Below are 20,695 nucleotides of genomic sequence, written 5' to 3'. Positions count from 1 at the left end.
CTTGTGGTTGGACATTCTGATCATTAAATTGTCCCAGTGATGCTACTTGCCCTCATTTTATTGCAGTCATGGAAACTGTGTAGTATTTGTGCACTCAATGGCAGGAGACAGGAGTGAAACCGGCCTTGTGAAACAACCCAAACCAATTAACATGGGAGGTAAAAGTCAATACAGCCAGTAAAGGAAACCTTGCACTTTATGTGTATTCATTTATGTTTACTGCACCTCATTACAGAAGGTATGGAAATGTATTTATGTGAGTGAAAGGAATGCTATTTTTTTTTAAAGAAAATTATTCTGTCTCTGGAGGGTTCTTCTGGAGGTTCTGTTTGTAAGATAACCGTGTTTTCCTTGTTGAAGTTTCATCAGAGAGCTAAAGGAAGGGCTGGGTGGGATATAAACACATAGTAACAGGAGCTCTGCTTTTACTCCATAGCCTGCCTGCAACGCCGCTTTCGGGCACCATTGTGCATTCACTAGGAACAGGGTCCTGCAGCTATCTATTGATGCATAAGAAACCAATGTTCAGTGGTGTAAACCAATGACTGATTATTATGGCTCAGGAGGGCTGCCCTGGGCCCTGCGTCTGTGGCCAGCTGGTGGATTCTCAGGGACGATCTGTTTACAATAGCCCTCTTTCCCTGCGGTGGTTCATAGTCTCGCCGTCTTCTCATGGGGTTCGCAGGATGGAAGACAGCAACGGAAGTACACAAACCCACTCGGGACCTCGGCTAGGAGGAGCTACCAACCATCTCATTGTGGCATTCCGCTGACCAAATAAGTCAGAAAGGCTGGTGATAATAGCTAAGAAACAAGAGCTTCGAAATTCGCAGCCTATGTTTCCTCTCTCCTTGTCCCTCAAGTCTTGCTGGAGCTTGTAGCCGCTTGCTTGGGCCTTTCTCCAGCCGACCTGGCCTCCGGCCTCTTTGGGTCACCAAGCTGTGCAGCCATATCTGCTCAGAGTTCTCTACATCTTCGTAACAAGGTTACTCCCATTGCCATTTGTTTTCCGTGCTCAGGTTTGAACTCAGGGCCTTGTGTTCACTAGACAGGAACTCTTCATGTGACCCATGCTCTGACCATGTTTGCTTGAGCCTTGAGTTTATGTCCAGGACAGCCGCGACCACAGTCCTTCTGTATTTACCTCACACACAGGTGAGGTGGCAGGCATGGACCACCACACCCAGCTTTTATGGGGTTGAGGTGGAGCCGTGTTAACATTTTTCTCAGGCCGGTGGCCTTCTACATCCCCGTCCTCTGAACAGTTGTGATCACAGGCGTGGGCCGCCATGTTTGGGCTGCTTTAACTGTCCTGGTGGCACCGGTTCCTAGCTCAGTACTTGGCCTCCGGAATGCTTTCTGGTTAAATGTGAAGACGGCCATTTGTGTAGTTCCTTTGCCTGCCCTCTCCACTTTGCCTTGGTCCTGGCACTCGAGGATCTCCTCCTTCGATTTCTCTCCCTTGAACATGTTAATACAAATCGCAGCTGACCGTTTTTCATGGATGGAAGGATGATACTCTCTATCTCCATCTCGCAGTGATGAGTTTTGAGCATTTCCGAGGTTTGCTGATCCATGCTTTAATTGTTCTGTGGAAGGTGGCTTCTTTCTCTTTATATCCTTCTTGTGGCCCAACTGCAAGTAGCCAGGTCTTAGTGTTTTGGGGCGCAGAAATGCTTAGGGTCTGTTGTGCGGAACCTTCTAGTCACTGTACAAGGCTCCGCTTCTGGACGCACTTTGCTTGAACTGGTATGTTGGTGAGTGAGGAGGAGGTGCACAGCCCCCAAGGCCTGCGATGGGGGCTCCATTGCAGCGAGTGACACTGTGCTGCAGTGTGGGCCTCTGACCCCATGTCAGTACCTGTGTAAGCACTGCGAATGAGTGTCAGCAGCTCAGACTTCCCAGGTGCCTCTCAAGGCACCCGAGATAGCACCGAGCTCTATCTAATCCTGTGTGGTAGAGGTCAGAACGGTGCACACGGAGGCAAAGCAGCACACAGTGACGTTACAGCTGTAGGAGCAGGGCTTGCACAGCTGAGAGAGCTCAGAAATGTTCTAGAGATCCAAGCTGCTCCACCAAATGGCTTCTTTCCCCTCATTCAGACAGGTGGAGTCCCGCATGGTCACAGCCCTTTCTTAGCAGATTTTTCCCTCTTTGAGAATGAATGGGTTTGCCTCCCAGTGGCCAGGGTCGGGGGACAGTACCCCTGCTTGAACAGGAGCACATGTGTGCTCCTGTCTGGTTACCCGAGTCCCGGCCTGAACCGCAGTACGTTGCGTGTGCTCCCGCCTCTAGTTACAGAGTCATCGTATTCAATGCACACTGGTGGGCACTTGCAAGACACGAATCCTTGGTGATTTGGCACTGGAAGTTATTTTTTAGCAAGTGCCTGGATGATTGTAATGTACACTGAAGCCTGAGATATAGTGCCAGTCGGTAAATGTTATGGAGAAATTAATCAACCTAAGTTACTGGGATGGGTTTCTTCATGGATATGTGCCAGTCCAGAGACCCCAAAAGATGGCAAAGTTCTGCCCATGCACAATTAGCAACAAAGACTGGTGTCCTAGCTTAAATGATAGGGTGATCACCTAGCAAGTGTGAGGTCCTAAGTTCAAACCCCAGTATTACCAAAGGAAGGACAGAAGGAAGAATGCAGAGAAGGAAGTGGGGAGGGAAGGGAGGAAAGAAAAAAAAGAGAGAGGGAAGGAGGGAGGGAGGGAAGGAAGGAAGCACACAATAAATGCTGGCAAAGATATAGGGGTAAAAAATCGTTATATACTGTTAGTGGGAATATAAATTATGCAGCCACTATGGAAATTAGTATGGAATTTCCTTACAAAACTAAAACATAACTTCCAGTGATTCAGCTATATCACTCCCGAGTATATATCTGAAGAAAACCAAAGACTGAAATCTATCTGTCTATCTATCTAACATACATGTACATGTACACACACATTATATATATATATATGCAGATCTATATTTATCATGACACTATTCACAGGACACAAAGTTTAGAATCAGCCTAGGTGCCTATCAACCAGTGACTAGATAAAGAAAATGTGGTACGTGGAGCAGAGTACTAGCCAAAGGAAAAATGAATGTATGTCATTGTCAGGAAAATGGGTGGAACTTGAGATTGTTGTATTGAATAAAAGGAGCTAGACTCATATAAATATCCCACTTTCTTTCAGATGTAGTATCTTGATTAGAAAAGCAGAGACATGAAGTAGAAGGGAGGCCAGCCAGTGTGAAGGGTAACAGGAGATGAATATGATCAAAACACATTATACACGTATATGAAAATGTCATGATGCCCATTGGTTTGTACAATCCGTATATATTAACAAAATGACATTTAAAAGGTTAAAAAAAAAAAGGGAAATCTGTAGCAGGAGGGAATAAGAGTAAATGCAGAGGGCAAGACTGGGAATGAGCTCTGAAGTTTCAAAGAGAAGAAAAGCCCTGCTAAAAAACCATCCAGTAGCCTGCCCGTCTTGGAATCACATCCGGATTCCTTAGCACTCCCTGCGCGGTGAGCCCGCCCCGGCCCCGCTGGGCTGACAGGAGCTGGCCCGGTGGCCATGGGTGTTGTGCTAGGGTTGCGGGGCTCAGCTGACATCTCTCCCGGCTGGATGGGTGGGCTCGGGAGATGTCGCAGGGTGGAGATTTCAGCCCTCTCAGCCACCTAGGCCCAGCACCGAGGATGAGCAGGTGACAAACGTCAGTCAGATGAGTATCAGCACACAGACCATCTGCAGGCTAATGGTTTTGGGTCACTTAGCTAGAATCTTCTTTCAAACCGGGTTACCTTGCTCTACATCGGCGCGTGATTTCATGAATGCACGTAGGAGCTGCATTTCTTTTGTATATCTCTTTAGAAAATCTGCACAGGTTTTCCTGGAGTGGGCTTTCTTTCACACCATTCTTTGATGCATAACTGACAAGACAGAAAGCACCCAGAGGGGAGAATCTGTGTGGAAAATGAAGACTCAAACCGGCTGCCCAGCTCCGTGAAGAGCTCGGATCACTGGCTGATAATCAGGTACCAACCTGATGCTTGGAAACGCGGCCACCGAAAAGATCCGCAAGGCCGCTTAGGAATCGGAGCCCAAGGAGGCTTTGTGTATGACGCCGAAGCGACGGGACTCGGAACCCCAAACGCAGATCACTGGAAAGAAAGAGAAGGTGGTTGACTGCATAACCGTCCTTAGAAATCTAGGAAAGACCGAGGTGAGGTCAAGAGGAGAAGGAGAGCCAGGGCTAGGATGTCCCCCCGGGCTACAGTCCGTCCAGAAAAGCGCATCCTGAGAAGAGGGCCTTTCCCCGAGGGGGGCGTGGAGGGGAGGGGTGGGGGAGAGGCGTGTGGAGGGGGAGGGATGCTCACCCCCTCAGGGGGCCGGGTTTACACCGGACGGTCCAGTCATGTGTTCTGCAGTAAACAGCAGGTGCAGGCCTGGCGCTCCAGGTTTTACTGCTGCCTGGCCTCCAGTCCTTCTAGAATAGCTAAACCCCGAAGCACTTCCCAAGGTGGCCTTGGGGGTTGGGGAATTCATGCCATCAGCAAACTGATGGGTTTTGTTTTTTCTCCTCACTTTTCATATCAATTGTCCAGATAAAGAGGAAGGTGCAGGGAGCTTTGTTACAATGGCTGACCACAGAGATGAATTGATTCGCCGGTTTTCTCTTTACCCCTGCTGAGCTGACTATGTGGGTGGCATGGGGGTCCCCTTCCCCATGCGGGGGGCCTCTCCGTTACTTGGCCCATCCGTCCCCATGTGACCAGTTACAGAGTGTGCTTTGTTCCCGCAAATCACTTTCATTCTAGCGCTGTCATGTGAAATCGCGGGTATTGAACTTTGCCCGTCACCCGCGCGGGTCGACCAGCCAGATGTGATTTACAGTTCAAGGCCACTCATATCACTGGGCTGGGGTGATTTGCTGTGCTGCCTTACGGAGAAATGCACAGCCGGTATCACTGTCATGGTAACCAGACTCCAGGCATGAGACACGGTCGCCATCATGGTTGAATTAAAACTATTACCCCCCCCCAAAAAAAATGGACGTGGCATTCACCCCAGCAGACATGGCACAGGCCGGTGCCCTTCCACCCTCGTGCGTCGAGTCGGGTTTGCATTTAAGACTCGATGGCTCTACCCAATGCCTCCATCATACGCCATCTCTCCAACTCCCACCAGCTCAGAATGAAAATCTGAGCACCCCCCCGCCATGGGCTCCCCAGACCTGTTGCAGGGTGTATTCGACCTCTCCGTAGTGTGCTAGGCTGTTTTTATGTGTTTCCTTTATTGGTCTTTAAGCACTTTAAGGAAAAGATGAGCCTTGTTAAGGTCCTGCTGTTCCCAGCCCTTTAGAACAGTGCCCAGTCGGTGGATGCTCAGGAAATAACTTGCTTAAACGGAAGACAAATGTGATTTTTTCCCTCCACATTTTAGATTTCCCCCTAGAAGAAGATAGGAAAGAGCAGCGGTATTTGGACGGCTGAGTTTGGAAAGTTTCAGTGAAGCCGTTTGTCTTCCAATGTGGGTAGATCGAGTTAACAAAGGAGAAGGGCTCGCCCTTCCCGCACCAAATTGTATTCCTGTTTTAATCGGAGGTGCACAGCAGTGCTCCCCAAAGTCTGATCTTCTTTTCTATCATACACTCCTCGCCTCTCAAATGCAGCATTTCTGCCTATTCTGACTTTACAGAGCCGTAGGCACGACACGAGAACGTGGCGGCGTCAAACCCCGAGGAAGGCCCGCAGGCTGGCACTACCGTGCTCACAATTCTGGCGGTGTCCCTCAGATGGCTCACCCACAACTGTCCAGGGCACCATTCACCATGCCCAGCATTTAATGGGGGGGGCAGGTTGCCTTTCCTGCTACATTTGTGGGTGCGGGTCAGCCTCACCAGCATGAATGGGTGCGTATTCTCTACATAATGCTTACCTTCTCATGTAAGTCAAAAGTGCCATTGGACCCATCTACTAATAGAAAGAATTACCAGGTAGATGCAAGTGGCTCATGCCCGTAGCTCTACCCAGGAGTCTCAGATCTTGATGGATTGAGATCCAAAGCCAGCCCAGGCATTAACGTCTCTGAGACTCCATATCCTGTTAGCCAGCAAAAGGCCAGGCTGGATGTGTTCCTCAAGTGGTAAAGCAACAGTTACTCACGCAAGCTGAGCAAGTAAGCGCCAGTTCCCGAGTTCAAACCTTGGTAGTAACGAAATAAATAGATAAAAAACAAACAAACAGTGGGCTAGATTCATTGACCCTTGGAGGAAAATGTAGCTCAGGAACTCTATTTTCCCACATATAACGAATGTGTTTCCATTTTTCTTTCAAGACGTGCCCTCCACGGTGTTTGGATCCCAGTGGCTGTGGTGCACTCCTGTGGCTTTGGCCTTCGCCTAGGTTGAGCCGACGGGAGACAGGGAGGAAACACGTCAGCATGTTTCTTCTCTATGCTCTTCCTCAAGGGCTGGACGTGCCCCTCTAGCGCGGGCATGATTTTGGTCAGGTGGCCCTGGCCACACAGCACCTTCGTGTGTTGATCCCGGTGCTGCTTCATTCTGGGGCTGGTGCTCCTCCCATCTGATACTGAGCCTGAGATGTTGAGCCTCTGCTCAACATTTTTTGCTCTGTCTCCAGAGTCCCATTCTGAGGACAACTTCCTGAAGGAGCTGGGAGTGGCGGCTGGCAGCAGGTCCTCACTAGAGCAAGCCCTGCCATGCACCAGACCGCAGTGCTCACAAGAAGTTGATTGTCACCGTGGGTGCCTGGCACAAACCCAGTCTCCCATGACGCACTGGACGCTGTCAGGATAGGGTCAGGGTCTCTCTGTCGGAGCACTTGAATAGGAAGGGTACCTTCAGTTGGTCTGTCGCCCCGGAAGCAGTGGAAATAGCGACAAAACGGCTGTCACAGTAAAATCTAAGTGGAAAGGAGAAGGCGCAGCCTGCTGAGAGGAGCTGCCAGAAGACCGGGTCGTGAGAGCGTTAAGAAGTCGGAAACGATATCCATTCATACCCAAGCCAAGCCTTTCTTGACCACAGTCCCAAGTAGCTGTCAACTCCACTGACATCACGTTCCGAAGATGGAGCGCCTTTCCTGCAGTGGAAGGCCTGGGGCGGGTGCGATGAGACCAGGTTAAGTCACATGACATCCCTGAGCCAATCCCTGCACCTGGGGAACAGATCCCTCTCTGGCTGGGGCTGTCCACACAGGATGCGAGAGAGGAGAGTGTGGACAGGCCAAGGGAACAGCACACCGTGGTGTACTAGCGCATTTCAGTCCCTCGCTCTCCCCCGAGGGCCCGACTAACAAAACTACTCAGGGAAGCAAGGCCTCGCATGCCTGCACGAGGTGCTGACACTTAGTCCTCTGGGCACAGTGTGGATGCTGTCAGTAACCCTCAGCTCAGCAAATCTCCAGTCAGGCAGCCTCGCCCCGTCAGGAGCACCCACCCCACCACTCCTCATTGAGCCCCCCCCCCAAAAAAGAAAAAGCCCCAAGCCCCAAACACTGGGAATCCAAGTCCGCTGTCTCTCCTCTCCTCTCCTTCCTTCCCTCACATGGATGATTTTATAGCCAGCAACCCTATTGCTATAAATAATGTGTTGTGCTGTTCTGAGAGCGCACCGGCCCTGAATAATGATGTCAGTACAGCAAAGCCCCCCCCCCCCCCCGCACGGGGACAGAGGGACGATCCAATGTGACCGGCAGGGGTCTGAAAGGGCCTGGCTTCCCCTAGGTCTTCGTTTAATGATATCTCACTCTAAACTGCCACTTACCGAGTTAGGAAGGTGCTATTGGTCTGTGAAGGAACCTCGCTGACCCCAGGGCTTCGTACAGAGCGCACGGCTAGGTAGGGCCCACTGGCAGAGCTGCGAGAACAGATGCCATTTAGACCCCGGGGACTGAAGAAGAGACCAGACGACAGTGCCGGGGGCCGTTTTCTGAGCCCTGGCCCACGGGAGTGTGTTCCTTTCATGGCATCTCGCTTCTGGGCTTTAGTTCCGGTGGACCACGTGCCATTTTCAGCCCCGACATGGGGCCTGGGCAGAACCACGTGCCCATGCATGTCCAGCTCATTTGTGGGAATTCTTCTTGTTCTCTTCCTGTGACTCCAGCCCAGGAAACGCACTCAGGTAGGAGCTGCTCGTATCTGTGCCCTGGGCCCGATCGTGCCCTGGTGCTGTGCCATCTTAAGCTGCTTGTTAATAGTTTGTTTTCCCCTTAAAGTCTAGTCCATTGCCTCCCCTCCCCCCATCCTGTGTTCTCTTAGCCTTCTCCCATGAAAGCATTCTCTCTGAAAACTTGATCTGGGCCTCCTACGTAAATATGTGTCCGCATGTATTCACGGGTTCACATTCCGTTCTCTGAACCCTGTCACGTAGGCCTTATTTGGGAAAAGTGTCTTTGCAGAGGTAATTAAGGATTCTGAGATGTCACTCAAGTGGTATCGAAATCCAATGACAAATGCTCTTTTCAGAGCTGGCTGTGAACACACAGGCGCACGGAGAAGGTCAGGAGAGGACAGAGACAGCTCTGAGATGCTGAGAAAGACCGCAATTAATTAATATAGTAAGTAATTAATTGTATCCCAGAGCCTTTGGAGAGAGCCAGGCCTGCGGACACCTCTATTTCAGCTTTGCCAGAACTATGAGAATGTCAGTTTCTGTTGTTTTAAGCCCAACGACTTTACTGGATTTGTGAGAGTCTGTTGTGGCAGCTTCCGGGAATTTGTATTCTGAACTTCCCTTCAAAGTAACCAACCACTCTGCTCCATGGAGTTCAGTTTGCGGATTAACCCGAAGCTTTAGGTCTTTGTTCAAATCTTCTACCTTTGATTTGTGCTCAGAGTCCTTCCACTCACCACTCCCTGCTCCTTTACCCATATACAGAAACTCCACATTGGAATCCTTGTCTGACTTTGTCAACACAGATATATATATATATATATAAAACAAGTTGGAGGACAGAGAAAAGGAAGGAAGCAGGCTATTAGGGACAAACTGTCATCCTTAGCAATGTCTCAGAAATTTGATTCCGTCTCTATAGACAATTCCCACCCAGCTCTGTCACTAAACCAGAGACTGACTTAAATCCATTTATCCTGTCGATGAGAAGTTGTAAAGCACTGCTCCACATAGCTCTGCCAGACGGGGGGTGTCTCTTTTTACCCCTAAGGCACTCCGTCGCGTGAATTGCATTATGGACTCACGTCGTACCCTCTAACTATCAGCCATGCTCTCTAGGCTTGGCTCCCAGAATTTGTTCACTCTTGGATTACCAATGAGTTGGTCAGACCAATTAATGACTTAATATCTTTAATTGATCAGACGACCTCTTACCTAACTCCCAATCAGGAGTCCTTGTTGGATCTACGAAAATCAAATAAGGAAGTTGTTCAGTTTTCCTCCATGTCAGTCAACAAAGTTCCACGGTTGGTTTCTGGAGAATCTGCACCTGGATGCTTTTGTCATGAAGTGAGCCAGATTTGCCTAGTGAAACGTTCCCCAGGTAGAGACCACGAGGCGATGAGAAAGGCCCCTGTCTTCCCTCCGCCCCTCTGACTGCAACGCTTCCTCTGCCTTCTGCCGATGGCTTCTCACTCCTTTGGTCTCCGAACACAGAAGTCGTGTGTGCTTCCAGAAAGACATCACATACTAGCAGAAGAAGCAGGGAAATACACATGGCTCATCACCCCCTACCCCACAGGCAACTCCCGGTAATAAACAGGTAGATGGACAGTCTGTTGGCTCTTGTGCAGAACGCGTTCCTTTTCATTCCTATCAACATTGGCTCCTCCTGCCCACAGCACTTGTTTCTGAGCGGCGTCTCCAGCTCCCGGCGCGGGGCGGGCCTTCTCCCCCTGCCCTGCCCCATCCCGCCGTCGGGGCTGGTGGGGCAGCACGCTCTGCCCTGGGCAGCTTCTTCCTCACGGCTGGCTGACTCTGGCAGTCTCCTGCCCCGGGCCTCGAACTCCTCCGCGCCACCTTGCGCGTGCCTTCCAAATTGATCTGCCTGAAAGACTGCTTCCTAGTCCTCGCTCAGACCAGGACCTCGGATGTGTCTTTTCTGTTTGTTCACCCACGTGGGGGGGGGGGGGGAGAGGCCTCCTCTGGCCTCTCGTCCAGCCTGTCCTCCCTCGACCCCAGTGGGGTCATGCGCATCGCTGATGACATAAACCCTTCCCGCAAATGGAGTTTTCGACAAGTTGGTCCTTCCTCCACTGGCTCCCCAGCCTCGCAGCCTTTTCCTGACGTGGGCGCCGTTGCCTTACTCGTTCTCTTCCTCCGCCTGCATCCTCTTCAGTTCTGGCTGCACAGATCTTTGTGACACGATTGGGGATTTTCTAGTTGCTTCAGCACACAGCAGTCCCCCCCCCCCTTCCTCGTTCCGCCAGGCAGGCTGCTCCACCCGCCCACCCCACGAGCCCCTGTCACCTTGGGTAGAGCTTCTCAACTGGAGCAACAAAAGAGTGATTCTCAGTGATGTGACAGGTCACTTGCGTGAGGACGGATGATAGATGAAAAAGGAAAAGACAAATGGATACATGTAAAATGACAGCGTTCCTGGGAAAAACACTCAACTATGAAACAGCAACATCAGTGATCTATTCAGGATTTGTTTTTTGTTTTTTTGCTGGCCCTGGGACTTGAACTCAGGGGCCTGGGTGGTGTCTCTGAGCCCCTTTGTGCTCAAGGCCAGTGCTCTACCACTTGAGCCACAGCTCTGCTTCTGGTTTTAGAGATGAGAGTCTTGGACTTTTCTGCCCAGGCTGGCTTCAAACCTCGACCCTCAGGCATGAGCCACTGACGCCTGGCTTGCATGGAAAATTTAAGAGAACCACACGAAAAAAATCCTGACCAAATGGTACTGTTCCAAGTCTGAATGAATAAGAAAATATTTCCTTCTCTCTTCTGTGGATCCCTTTGCAATCCCAGCTCTGTGGACAGTCTCCACACGTGAATAGGAGCAATTGCCTGTGTTTTCTTTTTTTTTAAATTCTGATTATAAGGTTGACAATTTCATGCTAAGAAAAATAATTTTAGTACATAATTAACTTGAGTTAGAAGAATGACACGTATGAGTTGTTGAGTCTTCGGACACTACACTTAAGATTGCAGATGGGAAAGAGTTTTGGATTTGTTAGTGGTGGTTCTGAGGCTTGGACTCAGGGCCTTCCTCTTAGTAGGCGCGCCACCATTTCAGCCAGGCCTGAATGCTTATTTTGTTCTCATGGTGACCCAGACCGCAATCCTCCTATTCACTTCCTGCTGTGGCTGGGATGAGAGACTTGAGGCAACCCCCCCCCCCAATGTTTTCTGTGGTGACGGGGCTCTCCTAAGCTTTTGTTCTCCGTCTGAGCTATCACCCTGATCTTCCTGCCTGTGTCCCTGGAGTAGCTAGGATTACAGGCATGAGCCACTGTCACCTGCTAGGAAGGTGGTTGCTTGTTGTTTTTTTTTTTTCTCTTTAAACTAGAAGATTTACTTGTAGAATGATAGAACTGAGTTGTATTCTTACACAAAACCATTGGTGTTGTGTCGTAGAAGGGACCTTGCCTGGGCTAGCTTCCTAAGACCCGTCGTGAGGAGGCTTCCCGGGGGCCGAGTTCAAGCTTGGCCACTGACTAGTTTTGTGATTCTGGGCAAGTTACTTATTGTTTCCTTCTCCCGGCTGAACTAAGATAATTGACAAATAAAAAAAAAAAGCGTGTATATTTAAGGTAGAGAACTTGATAATTAGTTACAGGTATACATCATGAAATATGAAATAATCACTTTGGCCGGGCTATTTTACATACCTATCCTCTCGAGGACTTGCTGTTTTTGTTTTCTTACTCCCTTCCCATTTCCCTCCCTTTTTTCCTTCCTCCTATTTCCTTTTCCCTCCTTCTTCCTCCCTCCCTTCCTCCCTCCTTCCCTCTTCTCCTCAGTTCTGTCCTTCGTTCTTCCCCCCCTCCTTCTCTCCTCTCTTCCTTTCTCGTTCTCCTCCTTCTTCTTGCCTTCTTTCTTTCCTCTCTCTCTTCTTACTGTCTGTGGTGAGGGACCCTAAGATCTCCTCTCTTAGCACGCTGCAAGCATCCGGCAGGACATTGCATGTCCACGTCATGTGGTACTCCTCACCCCCACGGAGTTACGTCTTACATAACTGAAATTCTGCACCCTTACGTCAACATCTCCGTAGTTCCCCCTTGCGCACCGCATCTACCCTCTGCTTCCTACGTTGACTATCTTCACTCCGCAAGTAGACGCGAAAGGCAGAATTGGTCTTTCTGTGCCTTCTTTATGTCCTTGAGTGTAATATGCTTTGGGTTAATTCACGTTATTGCAAAGGACAGGGTGGCTTTCATTTATAAACTCCCATTGTACATCCACCACATATTCTTTATTTGTTAATCCACAGACGGACGGGTAGGTTGTTTCCATATCTTGGCTATTGTGAATAATGCTGCCATAAACACGACATTGCAAAACATTGCTTCAAGATACTTATTTCATTTTCTGTGGGTATAAACTTAGAAGGAGAATGATTGAGTGAGATGGTGTTCCGACTTTCATTTGTTGAGGAACTTCCATCGCATTTTTCATCACGTCTGGACCAATTGTCATTCCTGCTAACAATGTACAAATGTTCCCACATCCTTGGCAATACTTATTTTCTCCTGTCTTTTTTATAGTAGCGATCTTCACAGGGGTAAAGAGGTAGAGAGGGCTTGATAGCTGTGTCTCCAGATGAATTTCTTTTTAAATATATTGACGGTCTGGAGGCCTCTTTTCCACTAACAATCCACCATCTGCCCTAGGGAGGGATTTACACGGAAAAGAATCCCACAGAATCTCAGATCTCCTTTCTTTAACACTCCTGTCCCAAAAATGGAAGAAAAGAAGTTTTTTTTAAAAAAAGACACTTTTTGTAGAATATAGTATTACTAAGAATAAAGAGATATATGTAACAATGGCTTTTGACATCCTAAGCAGAGGGACAACTTTGAATGGAAACCAATATATTTTGACCCAATGGTCCCATTTTCAGGAGACTTAGAGGTTGAATATTTCTTCACCATCTCTATGATGCAAGATTGGCTTTTTGTGGAAAACTCCGTTCCGGAGTTTGACTCAAGTCAGCTCTTCCAGAGTGGGCCTGGCTGTTTCTGTAGCTCCACCGAATATCTCTTTCTGCGCCCTCCTAATGGACACAGTTGACAAAGCCCATTGCCCTTTTCATTCCTCAGCATGAGGAACATAGCAGAATTTTCCCACTGAAGAAACAATTATCAGTGGCATTGGATGTAGCTCAGATGTTCATTGAGAACCTTGTCTGTCCTTTGCCTGACTGTGTTCTGGTTCTAGTGTCCCCTGTGTCTGCTGTGTGAGAGAGAATGTACCCCCTCCCCCTTCCCCTCCTCCCCCCCCCCTCACCCCGTGCCTGCTAGGAAGGCCGGCAGGGCCTTCACTGAGACTCTTCTTTCAGAAAAGCTGGAGGCTTCTTCCAGTCAGTGGGGGCCTTGAATATTTCCATTTGGAACTCACAATCTTACTTTTTCTGCTATTCTAAAAGTTGTGCCTATGCAAATGAAGCCCTATGCTAATTCTCATGGTTGGTTTAATTTGTCAAAATATAATAAGCTGTTCTTTGGGTTAAAACCTACGTTTTAAGAATTTCTGATAAATTACAAATATCACCCAAATTCTTTTGATCAAAAATGACAGGCACATAAAGTGGCTTGCCATCTGCACATTTGAGTGTTTAAAATTCTTCTGATATTAGCAGATTCTTTTCTGTTTTGGATAAATCCAGTTTTGCCTGGTTGTGTAATTGAATATTTCCTGGCCCCTGCTGGTTATGGCTTTCCACTGGAATACAAAACATAAGTTCTAAGTAGACTCAATAAAAAAATATTTTGTTCTGACTTTACTTGTAAGAAACTGAATCAACCAAAAAAAAAAATTCTGGCTAATTGGAGAAAACAAAACCTTTTTCATTTTGGTAATGGAATCATGCTCCGAAGAATCATGACACGTTTAAAAAGGTTGATAAAAGCCATACTCAAAAGCTACTTAGGATGGGTAATTTAATTGCCGGGAAATGTTTAGGCCTTCTAAATTGAATTTCTTTCTGTCACTCATAATAAGAGCCAGGCTCCTTCTCAATTGTCTTCATAAAATGGTGCCACGTGAAGGCCGCCGACCAGGAAGCCTCGCGGGAAGGGGCAACGTGCTTGTGGTTAGGAGCCCAGCCAGGCCTTGCTGTGGCCGAAGCCTGGCCTGGCCTGGCCTGTGTCGCCTTGGGCTTGATAAAACGGGGTCCCCAAGGAGAGCACCGCTTTGCTTTGCGGGGCCTCCTTCTCACCAGCCGAGGGAACACCGGGCTTCCTCCTGGGGTCCGGTCGGAGAAGGCAGAAAACAACAGGTGCTCACACTCAACCTCGATTGCCTCCCCGCACCGCCGTCCCCCTGTGTCCGGAGCCCCTAAGATGTCCTGAGACCCTAAGATGAGCAAGGGCACCAGGGGAGAATCCCGTCTTTATTTCTGTCACTGTGACCCAAGGGGGTGTGGGCTCGATCCACTGGCCACCAGGCCTCGGAGGCGGGGGGGGGGGGGGCTGGTTCCTGGACAGGCAGTTTGAAAGAAGCCTTTACAAGGAACACTCACAGTTGAAACACAGAGGAAATGACTGGATCTCCTTCTATCAAGAGCCACCATGTGACAGGCAAAGGGTGGAGGTGGGCGGTAAAAGAAGAAGGAATGAGAGAGAAGGTCCTGGAGGGGTGAACGGAATCACAGCTCTTCGTGTGCACCTATGAAAATGTCACTACGAAGCCTGTTATTGTGCATAAATAACTAATACAGATTAAGAAAAACAAGAGTCACCTTTATGGCTTTACAGAAGGACAAATGACTTATTTTGAGGGCATATTTATATCAAGTCAGCGTAGGGCATGTGGAGTAACGTCCTAATTATCATGATTGGATAATAAGTTCTAGAAACCTGTTTTCTGGCGAAGTCCCATAGCTTCTTAGGAATCACCGAATTAAAACAAAAACAAGCAATGTCTAGATCTGCACGTGTAAGGCCCGGCCAGGACCGCGTGGCTTCCACGACGGAGCTTTCCTTTTGTGAGTTCTGGAGGCTGGCAAGGCCGAGATGGAAAGAGGTTGGATGGCTCTTTGTGCTCGCTGTGTCTTCTCCCGTGTGACTCCATCTCCTTTCACGAGGACAGGAGACAGACATCTTTATGACCTCCCTGAGCGTCAAGTATGTCTGTAAAGAGTCTACCTCCCAGTGGGTGCACCGCACGGGCCGGCTCAGGGCTTCAACAAGTGCTTGACTAAATGTGTCCCATAGATATGTACCTTTCCCTATGCATTGTCGTGGGTCTTTCTTAACAACACATCTTCCCTAAGGGAAAGGAGTCCGGTGTGATGTCCCGGCACGGTGCCCTCCTGGCCTGGGAGCCCAGGCTTGGCAGGAAGGCGCAGACAGCTGTTCTCTGGGTCTCCTGGGTGGGGGGGCAGGCCGAGGCCGGGCCTGCCAGGACCCGGCCTCTGGCCTTCCCCATGTCCTGCTCTCTGGCTCCGCGGGTGACAGGTTCACACTGGAGATGGAGAGGTGACCCGCCAGCCGGTGTGGCCTCCTGGGGTCCGGTCGGTCGGGTCGCCTTTGCTGGCAGCTGCTTTGTCTCTGGCCGAGCCCGACCAGGGAGGAGGCTGCCCGGGGGTGGCGGGTGGGGGGCAGTGCCTGTGATCTCTGCTACTCCCGGGGCCGATCGGGGCAGAGGAGGGGGGGGGTCACCAGGGCCAGCCCAGCGCACCCCCTCCCTCGTGGCGCCCCTGCGCCCGCTCTGGTGGGAACTTGGGGCTCCGGTCCCCACCGTGGCTCTCGGGAATCTAAACTTAGGCAGCCCCCCGTCCCCCCCACCCCGAGGCAGGCCCAGTGGGGTGGGGTGGGAGGGTGGGGGAAGCGCCCGGGTGGGCGGATGGCAGGGACTCCCGGCTCTCGCTCTGCCTGGCTCCCCGCGGAAGCCCCCAGGTAGCTGGGCGGACCCCCGGGCCGTGCTGGGGCGCGGGGCAGCCCGGGGGCCGGGGCTCCGGCGGGCAGGCAGGCGCGCGGCGGGAGCGCCCAGCCTTCCCCGGCGGGCCGAGCCCGGGCCGCCTCCCCGGCCGCCGGCTCCACCGCGCGCGCCGCGCCGCAGGTGCCCGCCCCGGCTCCCGCCCCGGCAGCGGAGGGGAGGGGACGGGCGCCCCGCGTCCTCCCCCCCCCCCACCGGCCCCCCCCCCCCACGGGGAGGAGCGCGCCGAGACCCCGGAACCGCGGGCACCTGCGCCGGGCGGCCGGCGGCCCTGCGCGCGCCCCGCGCCGTGAGCCTCGCGCCTGCGGACCAGGGCGCCTCGCGGTGGCTGCGCGGACCGGAGCCAGCAGCGCCCGGAGGGGAGCGGGGAGCGGCCCGCAGCCCGCAGCCCGCAGCCCGCAGCCCGCAGCCCGCAGCCGTCCCCGCGCCCGGACCCCATGGAGCCCGACCGCTAATCCGCCACGGTCCCCCCACCCCCAGCCCCCTCCGCGCCCCCGCGCCGGCGGGGACAACTTCGGGCTGGGTGTCCGGGACCGTGCGCCGCCGCACCGCCGCAGCCCCGCGCGCCCGCCCGCCCGGCCCTCCCCCCCCAACACCCGCGCCGGGACTCCCGGGGGCGCCAGGACCCCCCCCCCCCGCCCCGGGCCGCCAGCCTCGTGCGTGCCGCGCCGCCGTGGGGTCTGAGAGGGACCTGGCCCCGCCGCCGCGGAAGCAATGCAAGTCTCCATCGCCTGCACGGAGCACAATCTGAAGAGTCGGAATGGCGAGGACCGACTTCTGAGCAAGCAGAGCTCCGCCGCCCCCGGCGTGGTGAGCGCGGCCCGGGCCAAGTTCCGCACGGTCGCCCTCATCGCGCGCAGCCTGGGCACCTTCACCCCCCAGCACCACATCTCTCTCAAGGAGTCCACCGCCAAGCAGACTGGCATGAAATATAGGTACGCCGCCCCCCTGCCCCGGACCCCCGGACCCTCCCCGGCCCCCCCTCCCGGCTCCCTCCCCCGGCCCCCCGGCCCCGGGTCTGCGCGCAGCCCCGGCCTGCGGAGCTGCAAGATCAACGGGGAGGGCAGGGCGGGCTGAAAGGCCACTGTGTGTGTGTGTGTGTGTGTGTGTGTGTGTGTGTGTGTGTGTGTGCACGTGCAAGTTTTGAAACGGAGGCCTGTCTTGTGCAGCTTAAGTGTTAATGAACTCCTAGGAGCTGGGTGCATTGCAATGAGCCCAAAGTGATCTACATATACATATATATAGGGCATATATATCACTTGATATGATATGATATATATGACATCTATCTGTATAATCTGCATGAGGCAGTTTCTCAGGAGGGAGGCGCCTGCCTTGTTTTCTGCTGCAGACCCCGGTCTCTGCAGTTACAGAGCATCAGAAGTAGTTTTCTATCTAGTACTACGCCCAGTGATCTTCTGAAAGACCCAGGTAAACAGATGCTGGGTGACACTTTGGGGGAAGTTTGGTTGTAGGAACATATGGGAGCATAAATTTAAGTCTAAACTGGTGCTTGAAATAAAAGACAGATCAAGGTGTGCAGAAAAGGTTTTGCTTGTTTCTTGGTATTGTTTGTTCAAGCTCCCCTTCCCTCCCGGGTTCTTCTGATAGGCAGAATGTCTTCCCCGGCAGTGACGGTAGCTCCTTCACAGGACTGATTTAAATTTGATCAGCAAAACATTCCATTACACAATGATGGGACTTTTCTTGATAGGTGATTGCTCCTACCCTACTCTCCTGCCTTTATTTCTCTAAAACTTCTACTTCCAAGATGTGTTTGTGGGTAGTGGAGAGAAGCTAGGACACACCTTCTAGAACCTTCGGTAACTTACTGCAGTTTGCAGATGTGACTGTCCATTATGCACAGGTCACACTCTGTTGCCTTCCTTTGGAACCGTTGTCTTTCGTTGGGACAGGATGGCGTGGAAGCAGCTAGAATGGTCTTGCTCCGGCCCCTGCACCAGGAGTGGATCTCTGAAATAAGCACATAGATTCTTTCTGCAAACGTGGCTCTGCAGAAAAACTTTCTTTGCCGAGTTTTAGGAAAGCTTCCTGAGGTAAACACCAAGCACTGTCAGGTCCATATATTTGGAGCCTTTGAGAACAAAACGCCCAAGAATGGGAATAAACAAAAAGCACAGCTCGCATGCTTGGCTCCCATTGTGTACGAATACAAGCAGCCAGACCAGTGGAGTCCACTGTCCACAGTGTGAGTGCCTTCAGTTTTCCCATCAGCTCCTGCGGTCAGGGAGACCTAGCAGGGCCAGTCCTCTGGGTGAGACCTCAGTCTCCAGCACCGCGGTGCAGAACCCCCAGCAACAGCACCCCAGGGTCAAGGTGGGTTAGGGAGGTGGGGGGGATGGTGGCTTCCAGCATTTCCCGGAACCGTGTGCTCTCTTTATGTAAGTGAGGAAAATACAAAGTTGCTCCAGGTTTTTTTTTCCCCCCGGGCAGCAGTTCCACAGTTGCTTGAGGATGGTTGGGGCCCGGTCTTTTCAAAGTCAGAAGCCTCCCATTAAGGTTTGTCTATCGATGCAGCTGGACTCAGAGTGCACGTTTAATGAAGCCCAGTGTGTGAGCGCTACTAACCTGGGTACCTCTTGTTACTGGGGTGCAGGTCCTCCCTGAAGGAAAACCTGCCGAGGTGTTCTGTGCTTGTGGATCGTTGGTATTTGTGGGGATGTGACCAGATGCCTCCTCCTCGCTCCTTACTGGTGACACCCCCGTGCTGGCTGGGGGTGTGCCAGCCTGTGAATGCAGTTCCGTCCCCCCTCAGCTTGGAGATCCCTGCTCAAGAAGCAAGGACGGGCCAGGCTTCCTCAGAGTCGGTTGAGGAGAAGGAGAACGCTATACGCTTCATAGAAATGACAGACATATATATATATATATATATATATATTTTTTTTTTACCAGTAGGACTATCCTTTTTTATACTGTTGTTTGCAAAATATAACATGCACATGGGGATTGTTGTTAATGATAACAAATAGGAAATTCTTAAAAAGTCATGAGTCACGAGGGCAAAGCCTGCAGGGCTAGGATGCTAAGTTTGTGTCTAACTGTACTCATAATACCATCATTTCCCATGTTTTCCATAGGCAGAGTCTCTAGGAGCAATGTGTGAGACCCTAGAAAATAAAAACATGTTATCTTATTGTACATTTTTTCCTGAGGAGATGGTTTATAGCTTTCTTCAGAATTTGAAGTATCTGGCAGTAAAAAGAATGCCCAACGTTCGTGAAAAGGCACTTGTTATGTCAACAAATATTTACTGAACGCCTTTTCCCCCTCTAGAACTCATATTCAAGGTGTGCAAGGCAGGCAAGCATTGGGACTTGGATTCAGGCTGAAGAAAGAGACCACACCTAAGAAAACAATAGAAGGTTTGATTGTGGGGTTGTGCTTCGGAAAGGAGGTGACAGTCATGTCTAAGACAGCATAGTTCATTCATTTTTAGGCCAACAACTCTGCGGCAGCATCGCGTACCCATTGTGAGGCTATTCACTGTACCCATGTTTGCCACACATTTTGTTACCCCAGGGATGCCTTTTAGGTCGAGCCCTGCTGCTTTAAGTCTACCTGGAAGTTGCTGAATGAGTGGATGCCTTCTGTGTGTACAATAGTGTGTGATCTCTTAAGTCTAAGCACTTGTTATCACCTATGGTTATCATCCATTCATCAACAACTCAGGCAAATGGAACTTAAAAATAAAGAATGAAGACACACTTGTGCGTAGCATCTGAATTCTATGACGACAATGCCCAAAGCCACTACTCTGTTCTCACTGAGGATGTGTGAGAATCTTTTATAACACGGCCTATTATAAAGTCAAGGTTGAGGACAGAAAAACTATTTACTGGCTCATTCTGACATTCGAACGTTTCTGTCATCCCAAGGGAACAAGACCCCACGGAATGTCTTAGAGTGTCCTATAAAGAGCACAGGAGTACTCTGCTCTGTGAGGTTTTTACAGTCAACTCTGCTATTGCTCTTCTGTTTTAGTTTAAATATGTGTTTAGTCCCAGAGCCCATTTCACTATGTTTATTCGATGGAAACTATGAAAGCTTGTGTGACAGACTCCCATGTAACAAGTATGGGATCCTTTCATCCCAGAAGCCAAGTCAGGTTTGATTGCTTGGCTCTGGCTTGCTTGTTTCTTTGACCATTTTGTTTTCAGATAACTTTCCATAGAGCCAGTAACGAATTTCTGATGTGATCTCAGCTTTTCTCATTTCCAAATAAACACATTTGTTGTAAGAGGCTCCTTCTTCCCATTCTGGAATTGCTGTTCTCCTGGGACAATTTGAATATCAATGCATTCATTTTATTGAAAAAAGAACCTACATGTCCATGGTATCAAACCTTAAGCTGCACCATGACATACAACAAGTTTTTTGTTTGTTTTTGTGCCAGTCCTTGGGCTTGAATTCAGGGCCTGGGCACTGTCCCTGAGCTTCTTTTGCTCAAGACTAGCACTCTACCCCTGGCGCCACAGAACCACTTCCCACTTTTTCAGAGTAGTTTCTTGGAGTCTCATAGGACTTTCCTGCCCAGACTGGCTTTGAATTGTGATCCTCAGATTACAGTCTCTGGAGTAGCCAC

General features: G+C 50.7%; 1 protein-coding gene across 2 annotated transcripts in view; it reads left to right on the top strand.

The window, feature by feature from the left end:
- The window catches only part of Kcnab1 (potassium voltage-gated channel subfamily A regulatory beta subunit 1), a 213,403-nt gene that overhangs the window by 49,433 nt on the left and 143,275 nt on the right, over positions 1-20,695 (top strand). Inside the window, exon 1 of one of the 2 annotated variants that reach the window (XM_048347222.1) lies at positions 16,754-17,027. The exons of the other annotated variant lie outside the window; for it this stretch is intronic. Within the exon in view, the coding sequence (XP_048203179.1) occupies positions 16,807-17,027 (221 nt within the window). The 5' untranslated portion in view covers positions 16,754-16,806. Of the gene's footprint in view, positions 1-16,753; positions 17,028-20,695 lie in introns of those variants that run through there. 2 annotated transcript variants of the gene reach the window in all.

The sequence above is a fragment of the Perognathus longimembris genome, chromosome 5 (assembly GCF_023159225.1).
Source record: "Perognathus longimembris pacificus isolate PPM17 chromosome 5, ASM2315922v1, whole genome shotgun sequence".
NCBI lineage: Eukaryota > Metazoa > Chordata > Mammalia > Rodentia > Heteromyidae > Perognathus > Perognathus longimembris.
The sequence above is the reverse complement of the archived record's forward strand: the minus strand, read 5'-3'. Positions and strand labels throughout refer to the sequence as shown.